Consider the following 13,056-nt stretch of genomic DNA (forward strand, 5'->3'; position numbering starts at 1 on the left):
TAATAGTTGGAATCACGTTAATGTCAAAGGTGCCGGGCTTGTATACATCACACCCTAAGGACTCATTAAACAGAAGGAATTATTATTAATGTGACAGCAACGACATTTGTGCCACAACTGTAGGTGATCAGAAATGTTTATTGAGTAAAAACACAGGCTATGAAATAAATGGTACAGACTTTCTTCTCTCCTTTATAATGGCTTACTTATATCGGGACCTCAGCTCCTTGCAGACTGTCACCCAGATCAACCCATGTCACCCATTAAGGCAATCTAAACCTCTGGGCACATCTTTCCGCAAGGACCTGGACTGCTGAACTGGAAAGCTCAAATCAAGGCGTGACAATTGCCCTTGTCCCACACTCCCCCACCGGTCGGCTCCTTATTTAAATGGTGCTTCCCCTCGGGGTGCCACTTCAAGTCTGCGCTCTCTGCGAGTTTGTCAGACTGGGCTGCAGACTCCAGTTCTCACCTGCGGGACGTCCCGGAGCCTTGGCCATCCCCGCCGCCCCGCCCAGTCCCGCACCTGGGGACCGCGCAGCGCGGCGGGAACCCCCTGAAACCCCAGACCCGGGTTGAGGGGCGCGGCCAGCGGTGGTGGGCTCAGGGAGCAGCCCCAGCTGGGAAGCCCGCAGCCCCGCGGAGATAAGAACCGGGGCCGGCGGCCAAGCCACAGCGCCAGGCTCCGGAGCGAGCCGCGGGGCCATGGCCGCGCCGCGGGAGATCGGCACCTTCGTGGTGTGGGACTACCTGGTGTTCGCCGGCATGCTGGTCATCTCGGCGGTCATCGGCGTCTACTACGCCTTCGCGGGGGTCGGCCAGCAGACCTCCAAGGACTTCCTGATGGGCGGCCGCAGGATGAACGCCGTGCCGGTGGCGCTGTCCCTCACCGCCAGCTTCATGTCGGCGATCACCGTCCTGGGCACCCCCGCGGAGGTCTACCGTTTCGGGGCCATATTCAGCATCTTTGCCGTCACCTACTTCTTGACGGTGGTGCTCAGCGCCGAGGTCTTCCTCCCAGTGTTCTACAAACTGGGAGTGACCAGCACCTACGAGGTAAAGGGGGAGGGTGGCCCGGACGGCGGAGCAGGGGGCTCTTTAGGCTGCTGGAGGAATTTTCACTCTCAGAGCCGCACGCAAATCTCTCCCTGTCCCCTTCATCACCTGCGCTCCCCTCTCGGTACTACCTCGCCTCCTCCCATCCCTTCCCTCCTTCCTTTCTGGGGAGAGGTGTCCTTTAAGGGCTGGGAGTGGGGCTGGGAGGTGAGGGGGATTTATCTCCTGAGCTCAGTGAAAACAGAGGCTTCCAAAGTAAACGGAGTGGTTTGGGCAGCTCGGTGAAAGTCTTTTCTCCCATTAACATCTTTGAATCCCAGTCAAGGGGAAAGATTTTACAACTTTTTATTGCGGGGAGGGTAAATCATTCAAATCTCAGCTCCTCCTCCTTGGAATGAATCCTTTTTCCCCGCGTCCCCAGCACCATACCCTTTTCCAGGACAGCTGGTGCAGAACTTGGCCTGCCTTCCTCTCCCCTCCACACACTCCCCCTTCCCACCAGAGGCCGGCACCCAGACGGTTAAGGGGCTGCATCTCCTGGCCCAGGGCCTGCATCTCAGGCCAGATTTTACCGGGTGATACTGGACGACTTATTTAACCTTTTATGCCTATTTCTTCATGTCTAAAAGAATAACAACAACACCTATCTCAAGCTGTTGGGAGGATGCAATGGTGACGCCAAGTGTGGCATTTACAACACTGCCCAGCACAGAATAGCAACTGCCGAGTGCAAGTCGGCCATAAGTATCGCAGTGGTTGCTAGAGGCGGAGGTAGTTTTCTTGGGATCAGTAGGAAACTTAGACGATAAGGTTCTCAAACAGCCCCGTCTTCTCTATGGAAAGATAAATAAGGACAACTATCTTTCCTGTAGTACACGGGCTCCCTGGTTACAAGTTTGCTCAAGTTGTCTGGGGGACAGAGCTTTGCAAAGATGAATGTTGGGTGAGAGAGCTATTGTATTGGAGTGGGGGGATGAAGGCTCAAAGAGCCACGTGGCCGTTCAGTGGCCGCAGTGTCTGCTTCCTCCCAGGCACTGATTGCTCAGCTTTGTGGACCAACTCACGGAAGTTTTAGCCCCAGCCCAGGGCCGCTGGAAGGTGGTTTCCTGGTGAAGCTGGTTCAACTGGTGCTGGGGACAGAGCCCTAATGGCACAACAAGCCTTGGTGACAAACTGTGACTGGGCTCTAGGGATGTCTTCCCGGGCGAGGCACCCCTGGGGCAGCACTGCCTTCCCTTTGCTTTGGTCACTGTGTTTGGGAGAGCTGGGTCTTCATCCCGGAAGAGAGCACGACGGATTTCTTTGTTCTTCTCAGCGGTGACAAACTGGATGTCCCAGGCCAAATTCAGTCCTCAGTCATTTTTTTTTTTTTTTTTGAGTCTGATACTGTTTTGGGAAAAAAAGTAATTTATTATTTAACTCTGACTTTTTTTTTTTTTTTTTTTTTGGAGACAGAGTCTCACTTTGTCACACTTAGTAGATTATTGTGGTGTCATGGCTCACAGCAACCTCAAAGTCTCAAAGTCTTGGGCCCAAGCAATTCTCTTGCCTCAGGTTTTCATTTTTAGTAGAGATGCTGGTCTCATTCTTGCTCAAGCTGGTCTCAAACTCATGAGCTCAAGCAATCCACCTGCCTTGGCCTCCCAGACTGCTGGGATTACAGGTGTAAGCCACCGCACCCAGCCAACTCTGACATCTTTTGAAAACTCAGAAGACTGGTGACCACAGACCCATGTTCTCTATGGTCACAGGAATGCTTATGGCCACTGCTCTCATTCCCTATTAACTTCTCTACTGAGGTCTTACCATTGCGTTTGTGTTATGGTGACTAAGTCCTTAGTTGTATTTATATCTGTATCAAAAACACACAAAAGGGAAAATGGACAGGAAGGGAATTCTTGTTTCCAGAAATACGTAAGAGAATGTATTTCTTAGTGGATGTAAGGAATATTCCAACATGTTAATGTATGAACATCTGACCATTGTTACTCATGTAGGTGACCTGATGGGACCTGCAGGCATTTGAATCCTTGAGCTCTGATCTGTAGTTAACCAACTCCGAAACTTTGAAAGGTTTTTAAAAATCGGGTGAGGGGACTTTAGTCCCCACAAATGAATGCTGCTCTTGTAATCATTGACCTATGTGTCTCTGGGGCCGCAGCATTAAGTCAAACAGAAATGAATTCCCTCACGTTTACAGCGGTAGAGACTAAGTTAGCAGTGGTTCCACCTAAAAATGGCAAAACACTAAATTTCATTGAATGTTTAATATAATACATGCAGGCATTGGACTGCGTGGTTTTTATACATCGTCTGACTCGACACAGAATAATCTTTAGCAGGGAGTTACTGTCAGAGCCCCATTTTGCAGGCAAAGAGACTCAGGGTAAGTTAAGCTACACAGAAGAAGTGTGAAGCCATGTAGACATAAGCCTCACGGCCTCCGGGCTGTTTCTGAAGGTTCTGGTGAGTCCGTTATAACCCTAAGCAGGGCTTATACAAGGACAGAGAACAAAGGAAGCACTATAGGACACCGGGTGTTGTGGGCATACTGCAGAGGGGCCAGGCAACCGGGGCCAGGGAAGTTAGGACACATGCCATGACCCTGGCACTTGGCCATGGCAAAGACTTTTTTGTGGAATATTTTGTTTGCCATTTTACATTGAGAGGTAGAGCCCACTTAAATAGAATATATGGTACAACGTTCAATGACAGATACCATAACATTCTTGGTCAAGTACAAAATCTCTCCCTATTGACATTTCTTTAGCTAAAATTGGCTATTCACAAGCATTTTTTCCTATTATTTTTCACTGTCTTCAAAATGGTAGCCTGACAGGTGTTTAGCAATTTCTAGACAACTAGTGTGGCAAAAAGTGTAATACTGGAACCCAATGCTTCTTCAGGATCTGTCTGGATCCAGCTCAATCTGTGTTTGAACTGAGTTTATTTATTATTTATTTATGTATCAGTATCCACAGAAGCCTTCATGTCCCTCAGTTATTCACAGTTCTGAGGGCCGGTAGGGATCTTGGTTGCCTATAAGCACATATCATCACTCTATAGTTTGGACTGGAAATTCTAGAGCTATTCTCTAAGCCCACTGTGCAGTGACGTGGGATTCTGATTAGGTCTTCAGGTAGGTCTTCAGTAGCCTAGTAAAGAATGGCTTATATTTCTCGGTTGTGTCTGGAGCTGGTCTTGTGTGAGTTTAAAACAGAGGTGTTCCTGCATCATCTGATCTTGAGGAATAATTAATATATGAAAGTTACTTGGTTCGACTTGCTACATTTTTACCTTTGATTTTTTTTTTTTTTTTTAGTCTCTAGCACTTTGGATACATGTACCTAGAAGTTCAAGAATTCTGTGTTTATTCATGTTCATTCATGTGTTTAGGAGTTCATAGAGATTTACTAAAAGAACTCTGAAGAAATAACACTGCCTGTGTCTAGGCTTCAGAAAATTCTCCGGTCTTCTAAAAGGTCTTCCAAAATGTCCTGGCATGATTTTGACACATGTACTTCACTGAGATTCAAATTTCTTGAGGTGCATGGATTTGGATGCCACCAACTTCTTAAAATTTTACCTTTGAATAAACAGTTTTTGACGTTTTCCCATTCATTTATATCATTGGATAGTCTCTAAACCCCACAGTAAGAGAGAAAAAATTACGATTATACTCCTCATTTTGTAGAGAAGCAACCTGAGTTTGGACACTTATTGCCTCAAATTCTTCCTCTAACACACAGTTAGAGGAGTGCTGAGTTTGAAGTGCTGAGATACAAGCCGATGGGTGACCCATCTTGTCACCCATCAGTGATTTCTGGAGGTCCTACTATGTGTGAGTGCCATTATTCGCTTAGTGAGTCTTATGGTCAGATCGTTTACTGATATATATGGAATAATGTGGCTATATGCCTGGAATTCGGCATCAAAGATTTTAAATTTGTGTTGTGGCCAACCAAGTATTAGGTTGCAAACATGGTATTCTCTCTGGGTCCTAATGTCCTCATCCCTAACATAATCTCTTAAGTGGTACCTGCCTCACAGAGCTGTTGAGAAGAGGCACACAGCAAATACCCCATGTTAGCCACGGTTATGGAGTGAAGTTATCAGATGTCTTTTCTTCTGATTATTATCTAATGCCAGTTTGTCCTTCCTCTTTTTTTCCCCTGCTATATGAAAAGACTGATTCGTAATAATATTCATGTTAAAGAGTGTCTTAGACCCCAGCCCTGAAATTCTGTAATTCTAACTCTGTAAAACCTATATTTCAGTGTATGATATAATGTAGGAGATAAGCAGCCCCTACAATAAGGTATAGCAGATTTCAAGGAGAGTGGAAGAAATTGGCAGTCATTGGTTTTGAACAGAAACTAACTTGGTAATTTAAGTGAAAACAAACAAACAGAAACACTGGCCATGAGGGTAGCTCAAAGACCTGAGTGAAAAGCTGAGCAAGAAGGCCTTGGAAAGGACAGAAGCCAGGGTAGCCTCTCAGGCCACTCTGTCAGGATCAGTCTGCTCTAATCATTTTCTTTGTACTTTGCCTCTAAGATTCAAGTAAGTGCTGAGAGCCAACCTGATTGGCCCTGCTGGTGTCATGTGACTTCCTCTTGGCCAGTAGAGGCAGGGCACCTCATCATAATTGCAGGCGATCAGAGAGAGTTGATTCCCTACTTGAGTCAAGGGAAATGTAGGGAGTAGATACCAGAAGAAAGAAGAGAATAATAGCTTGCTTACTCTAAAAATATAGAATGTAATTTTATTTGTATAATATTCTGGAAAAGGCCAAACTAGGGATGGAGAATGGATCAGTGATTGTTAGGGTTTCACGGTGGTTTTTGGGGTGATGGAACTGTTTTGTGCCCTGATGACAACAGTTATATGAACCTGTGTGTTGAAACCCGTTGAACTGAACTCTAAAACATGAGTCTAGTTTGCTGTCTGTAAATACAAGTCATAGTAAAATAAAAATACAGAATACAAATCAGTGATGAAATTGCCTTAAATTTCTAACTCTTTACTTCTTAAGGTGATGCTAAAAAATGTTCGGAGGATTCACATAATAACGATTTTTCCTTTTTTGGCAACAGTACTTAGAGCTTCGATTTAATAAATACGTCCGTCTCTGTGGAACAGTCCTCTTCGTTGTTCAAACAGTAAGTAGCTCTCCATTAATTTATTTTATCTTTTGTTATCTAAAATGTTTTTAACCATGGCATTGGGGTTAAACACAGGCAAGATAAAAAGAGATGTTGAAAATGAGGAAAAACAAGGAAAAACACTTGCCACGAGGCAATATTACTCATTAAGATTATTAAACAGTGCTCCAGAAATGCTTTACTTCCTAGAAAAACCGAATGATTTAAGTGAATATTCAATGCTGTATCGATTGAGCAGCCTTAGGAAAACATACTTGTCCCTTATTCCCACCTGCTTCCACCTCCACCCAGGTGATAGTAAGGGCATTTGTAGATGACAAAGATATTTGAGGGAGCTGTAGTAGCTGAAATTAGGAATTCTCACAAAGGGAAAACAAGTTGTATGTTTCACAGGAGTTTTACTACATGTTGATTAAAGGTATGAAAAAATTAAGTGACATGGGAAGACAGTAGGAAGTAATTTTCTTCATTTGAGAGCATACTTTAAAAATCAGGGCTCTTTAAAAAATTGAACTGTAAGAGCTCTGGAGGAGTTCTTATCTTTTTAAATTTAATTTGTTTTCTTTCTTTTTTTTTTTGAGATGGAGTCTCACTTTGTAGAGTATCGTGGGGTCACAGCTCACAGCAACCTCAAATCCCTGGGCTCAAGCCTCCCCAGTAGATGGTAATACAGGTTCCAGTCACACGCCTGGCTACTTTTTTAGAGACAGGGTCTCACTCTTCCTCAGACTGGTCTTGAACTCTTGAGCTCAAGCAATCCTCTCACCTCAGCCTCCCACAGTGCTAGGATTACAGGCGTGAGCCACAGCACCCGGCTTCTCTGGAGGAGTTTTCAAAGCCAAGTGCTCCATCCAGTAATTCAGGAATATGCGTGTATAGCTCTGATTGACACAAAGGCAAAGCGAGGAGTTGCCAAGTGGCCAGTGACAGAGAATGCTTCCCACTGTTCATCCGACTGCTGAAAGATTGTAAAGGTCATTGTTATGTCATTACATAGACATGACATATGTCATTGTACCTATCTTCCTCTTGGCAGTTAATGACTTTAGGGCTGGGTCTGGTCATGTAGGTGGAGGAAAGGGTTTTCTTTCTCATCCCCAATTACAGTTCCATTTCTCCAATCAAAAGCTGCCTTAGTATTTGCTGTGGTGAGACACAGTGTCTTTGTAAATTATTTCACTCGACTCCATTTCGTATCTTTGTTAATTACGCAATTTAAATTTGTAAGTGTAACTCTTGCAGTATTAAAGGAAGGTGCCTTTGGGGGTCTGGTAGAGATTTTTGATGCATAGCTGAGCCTGGTAGGCTTCATTCGCCAACTATTTAGATCCTCTTTGGAGCTTTGTTAGGAATGCCCACAGGGTGTTAGAAGGTGGTCGATGGTCCTGTATTGAAATCTTTCACTTAGATAGAATAAGCACTGTAGAAAGCTAGTTTATCTTTGCAAAAGGACAGGAGCTTCAGCGCCTCTCATTTGAAAGGCTGCCATAGCTTTACCTATGTGATATAACCAAACATGCAAATGGTATGTTCTTTTACAATACATTTTATGGAATTAGCCATAGAATTAGCTTCTATGTGAAGTATTTGAAAGATCAAATGTAATAAACATGGTATTTTGAGAAAAAGACTGTATCTGTCTTACCCACTGTTCTACAAATATTTGTTATAATAATAAGTAATATTAAAAAGGTAGACTACAGTTTGGGGGGATTTTAGAATTTTTTGGTGAAAATTTACACTTTTGTTTAATTTATGGACATAGAAACTTTTAAAAATCTATTTTCACATTATTTACTGTCTATTGATTATGCAGTGATTAAGAATAGTTTAAAGACACGATTAAGGGGGCCATCCTCTTTTTAAATGAATAGTTTTTTATTTTCTTCTAATTGTTTTACATAGGAAAATGGATTTCAAGCTCAAGTTGGTAGATCAGTGACCATTTGCACTAAGCACCACACAAGAAGTTCGCATTTTTGCATAACATGGGTCATAAAAAATGTTTATAACCTATGACCGCCCCCGCAAAACAAGAGAAAAGAATCAACAATATTTAAATAACATGTTTCAAGTTACAAACAAATTTTATTAAGCATATAGAAATTGCTCTTTTAATTCACAATTGAAGTTACAGGAAAAAAATATTTTATTGATGTGTGTAATTCATAGATACAATTAATGAATTTTATAATTAATTTGGCTTTCTCCCGCTCCCCCTGCCTAGATTCTGTATACTGGAATTGTTATCTATGCTCCTGCACTGGCTTTGAATCAAGGTACCTTTTAGAGTTGCCAATTGGGTAACTCACATTTTGGGGGTCGTTTTTAATACAGCTCTCTCCTTGAGGAGATGGGGAGATGAGGAGATGGAGGAATGTGTCCAGTAACCTACACCAGCTTTACGAGGGGGCAGAGCGGGTTCATTGTCAACACCAGCTTCTCTGGGTTCAGGATGGATAGCTCTAAAAGGCCCGTAGACCAGTGGAGGCGCAGATCTCGCTGGGCAGTGCTTCTCTGGGATGTACCCCCCAGCCATTCCTCACTCCTTCAGCACGAACAGCCCTTAAGGTCTAAATCATGAATGACTGCAGTCTCTCCTTCGTGTCCATAACCTGGAGTTCATTTCCAGGACACTTCCCTGTAATTCTGCTCAGGCCTACTGTACAATCTGGCAGGGAAGGAAGCTTTTCTTCTCCCTACTTCAACATGGCCCAAAATGTGGAAGAAAGAACTGTATGATTCGAAACGTCAGATTGCTCCTCGAGACCACAGGACAAGTAGCCGTGGCATTCTGACTAACACATCCAAGAAGATTGTGCTGATCAACAAATTACCCCTATTTCTAGATTTGGCAGATAAAAGGAGTGAGACTGGGGTAGTTTATTGAGGCAAAGTTTCATGCAGCCCATATGTTCAGATGGCTCTGGGAAACCCCATGTTCTTTGGGTTTTTATCTATCGAAAGTGAGTTTATATCTCAAACTCCCTTGTAAGATGGACAAGTGGACTCTGATGGAAGAAGATGGCGCAGTTCCTGGAGTTAAGATAACAAAGACAAAGCCTGCTAACTCCACACTCGAATTTCTTGATTTTTACAGTAGAGATGATAATAATTACTACCTAGATTTATAAAGTACCACAGTGTCCTTACAAAGAGGAATCCCATTATGTAGTGTGCTCTTAAACTCTGAATGCTGGGTGTGTTCCATGTCTGAATTACCCACATCGTGTCAAAAGCTGAGTCAAAGAAAAGAGCTACGTTAGAAACTTCATAGCTTACCCACGGGCTTTAAGTATAATTAAAGATGTTAGGGTTTTTATGTGCAGTTCTGGGAATAATCAGAGCATGAACTCAATCTGTGAAGAAATCAAGGGTTCCGTTTTTATCAGGCTTCAGCCACTCCCTGGGAGTAAGGTAGGAAGAGAGGAGACTTATTTGATGATGAAAATGTCAATTCTGTATTTTACTGTGAACCAGGAAGTAGGCACAGGCATAGACACAGCACTTGGTGGGGAACAGCCCTCAATGAAAACTTGGTTTACTGAATTGGATGTTAACATTCTCTAGGTTCAATCTTTCCTTTTTTCACCTTTTTTTTTTTTTTTTTTTTTAAAGACAAAGAACAACCCAATGGAAATTTCAAAGACCTGGTTTTTTCTATTGTTTCAGGTTAATTGAGGGTACAAAGAATTAGGTTCCGTTTGCATTTGTTCGCTAAAGTCCCTCTTATAATTGTGTCCTGTCCCCAAGGGGCGAGCCATACCCTCTTAACATTGTGCCCATGAAGTGGGAGCACACCCCTCCTCCTCCCTCCTCCCCTCTTCTTGCTCCCTCATTCCCCACTTGGAATTGATTTGAGTTTTTCTCTTATGTCGGTATGTGTTAGATCATCCACTGGCTTCATATTAGTACTGAGTACACTGGAATCTTGCTCCATTCTTGAAATACTTTACTAAGAAGAATGTGTTCCACCTCCATCCAAGTTAATATAAAAGATGTAAAGTCTCCATTTTTAAAAATGGCTGAATAGTATTCCATGGTATACATATACTACAGCTTGTTAATCTATTCCTGGATTGGTGGGCCTTTAGGTTGTTTCCACCATTTTGGTGATTGTAAATTGAGCTGTGATTAAACAATCTACTGCAAATGTCCTTATGATAGAATGACTGTTTTCTTCTGGGTAGATGCCTAGTAATGGGATTGAAGGATCAAACAGGAGGTCTAATTTAAGTTCTTTGAGGATTCTCCACACTTCCTTCCAAGAAGGTTGTATTATTTTGCAGTCCCACCAGCAGCGTAAAAGTGTTCCCTTCTTTCCGCATTTTCATCTTTTTTTAATTATAGAAAACTCCAAGAAAATACTAAAACAGAACAGTGCCCTGAATCCTAATGTACCCATCACCCTACATTGACATTTATGAACTCATGGTCAATTTTAATTCACTCTCCATTTCCCCACTACCTTATGTTGTAAATCTTGAGATGTTAAATCATTTCATCTGTATTTCAGTATGTCCATTAAAAATAAGAATATACTTTTAAACATAATTATACTATTTTCTTGATTTCTTAATTTCATATTAAGTCAGTGTTCAGATTTCCCTGTTTTTTTTTCAGCATTTGTTAGAATTAGGATCCAAATAAATTTATGTAGTTGCAATTAGTTGGTATCTCTTAAATTTTTCTTTCTTGCTTTTAAAATTGAAAACCAGTTTTTATTGAGGGATAGCTTATATGTAGTAAAATTCACAGAACTTAGGTGAGTTTTAATGATTGTGTACGATCATGTAACTACCACCTGAGTCCAAATAAAGAATATTTCCATCATCCAAGTCCAGACAGTTTTCTTGTGACTCTTTCTAATAAATCCCCTACCACCCTGAGTAACTGCTTTCTGATGTTTACTACCATAAATTAGATTCCCCTCCTCTCAGATTTGATGTATGTAGAATCATATAAAATGTTTTTGTGCTTGATTTCTTTTGTTCAACAATTTTTTTTTTGAGATTCTTTCATGCTGCTACCTGTGTAGTTCACGAGGAGCTACCTTTCCTATCATTTCATCTTGATTTATCTTTCTTCTGCTGATTTTTGAATCTTTTCAAAGGCAGCTATTTTGGCTTTGTTGATTGTCTTTGTTTGCTTTCTATTTCAATTATTGGTGCTGTGATGTTTATCCTTTCTTTTCTCCTACTTAGTTTGAATTTAAATTTTCTAGTTTCTTTCTTTTTTTTTTTTGAGACAGAGCCTCAAGCTGTCCCCCTGTGGCATCACAGCTCACAGCAACCTCCAACTCCTGGGCTCAAGCGAGTCTCCTGCCTCCGCCTCCCAAGTAGTTGGGACCACAGGTGCCCACCACAACGGCTGGCTATTTTTTTTGGTTGCAGCAGTCATTGTTGTTTGGTGGGCCTGGGCTGGATTCGAACCTGCCACCTTAGTTAGGTGTATGTGGCTGGCACCTTAGCCACTTGGTGCCAAGCCACATCATCCATATCTTTACTGAGTTTTCTTTTCTTATATCCATTACTGAGAGAGGAATGTTAAAATCTCCAAATATATTGATTCTTTGAAATTCTTTTTAAATTTATAATCTCTCTTCTATTGTTTTCCGCATTAAAATTGCAATTTACTTGTTGAAGAAACAGTTATTCTCTCTGTCAAATTTACAGGTTCTTGGTTTTGCTGACTGCATCCCAGTGGAGTCAGTTAACGTTCCTCAATCTTCTGTATTTCCTTGTCAACTAATAGTCGTTAGATCTAGAAGATTTCCAGATTCCAGTTCAACTTTTTAGAAGTTTTTTATTTGGGGGGAGGACAAAGTCTCACTCTGTCACCCTGGGTAGAGTGCCATCGTGTCATAGCTCACAGCAATCTCAAAGTTTTGGGCTTGAACAATCCTCTGTTTTTGTTTTTGTTTTTTTCATTAAGTCATAGCTGTGTACATTAATGAAGTTATTGGGTACAATGTGCTGAGTTTATATACACTTTGAAATACTTTCATAAAACAGGTAAACATAAACTTTACCACATTTTCTTAGTTATTGGGTTAAGATATTTATAGTCTTAACATGTACCCTTGTAAAATGCACCATAGGTGTGGACCATGCCTATTGAGCAATCCTCTTGACTCAACCTCTCAAGCAGCTGGGATTATAGGCACCTGCCACAATGCCCATCTTTTTTTTTTTTTTTTTTTTGGTAGAGAAGGGATCTCACTGTTACTCAGGCTGGTCTTAAATTCCTGAGCTCAAGCAATCCATGTGCCTTGACCTCCTAGAGTGCTGGGATTATAGATGTGAGCCACTGTGCCTGACCCTAGAAATAATATTTTATAGGCAATCTCCACATTTACTTTTTCCCAGAGTCACAGAATATAATTAAAAAAAAATGTATTAGCAGCTATTGATCATTCTGTGTTTATTATTTCATTAGGGCTTATAAAATAGGTTATTGTAAATCTATTATTCTTTCTTCATTGATTAAATGGGACACTTTATATAAAGATAAACTTCTTCTTATCAAATATTTAATTACCTGGTAAAATAGTTTGTATAGGCAGGGTAGGATAAATGTCTGACTTTTCCCTTTGAGTTTTTAAAATAATAAACAATTTTCCTTACTATCCTCCAAGAGTAACTGAAATTTAAAGAAAAAATCCTATATGAAAGCTATAACCTAATTATAGCCTAAGAATATGGGGAGGGGGAGGGGGAGGGGAGGAGAGGGAGGGTGATTGGAGGGATCACCTCTATGGTTTATCTTACAAGGGTACAAGTGAATCTTTCTAAAAGTAGAATATAAACGTCTTAACACAATAACTAAGAAAATG

General features: G+C 41.7%; 1 protein-coding gene across 1 annotated transcript in view; it reads left to right on the top strand.

Moving 5' to 3' along the window:
* The first annotated feature begins 675 nt into the window (after window positions 1-675).
* Window positions 676-13,056, top strand: part of SLC5A8 (solute carrier family 5 member 8) — a 43,915-nt gene continuing 31,534 nt past the window's right edge. The window contains exons 1-3 of the mRNA XM_012801108.1: window positions 676-1,056; window positions 6,153-6,218; window positions 8,449-8,500. Of these exons, the coding sequence (XP_012656562.1) occupies window positions 706-1,056; window positions 6,153-6,218; window positions 8,449-8,500 (469 nt within the window). The 5' untranslated portion in view covers window positions 676-705. The remainder of the gene's footprint in view (window positions 1,057-6,152; window positions 6,219-8,448; window positions 8,501-13,056) is intronic.

The sequence above is a fragment of the Otolemur garnettii genome, unplaced genomic scaffold, assembly GCF_000181295.1.
Source record: "Otolemur garnettii isolate 467f Iridium unplaced genomic scaffold, OtoGar3 scaffold00007, whole genome shotgun sequence".
In the NCBI taxonomy this organism is placed as follows: Eukaryota; Metazoa; Chordata; class Mammalia; order Primates; family Galagidae; genus Otolemur; species Otolemur garnettii.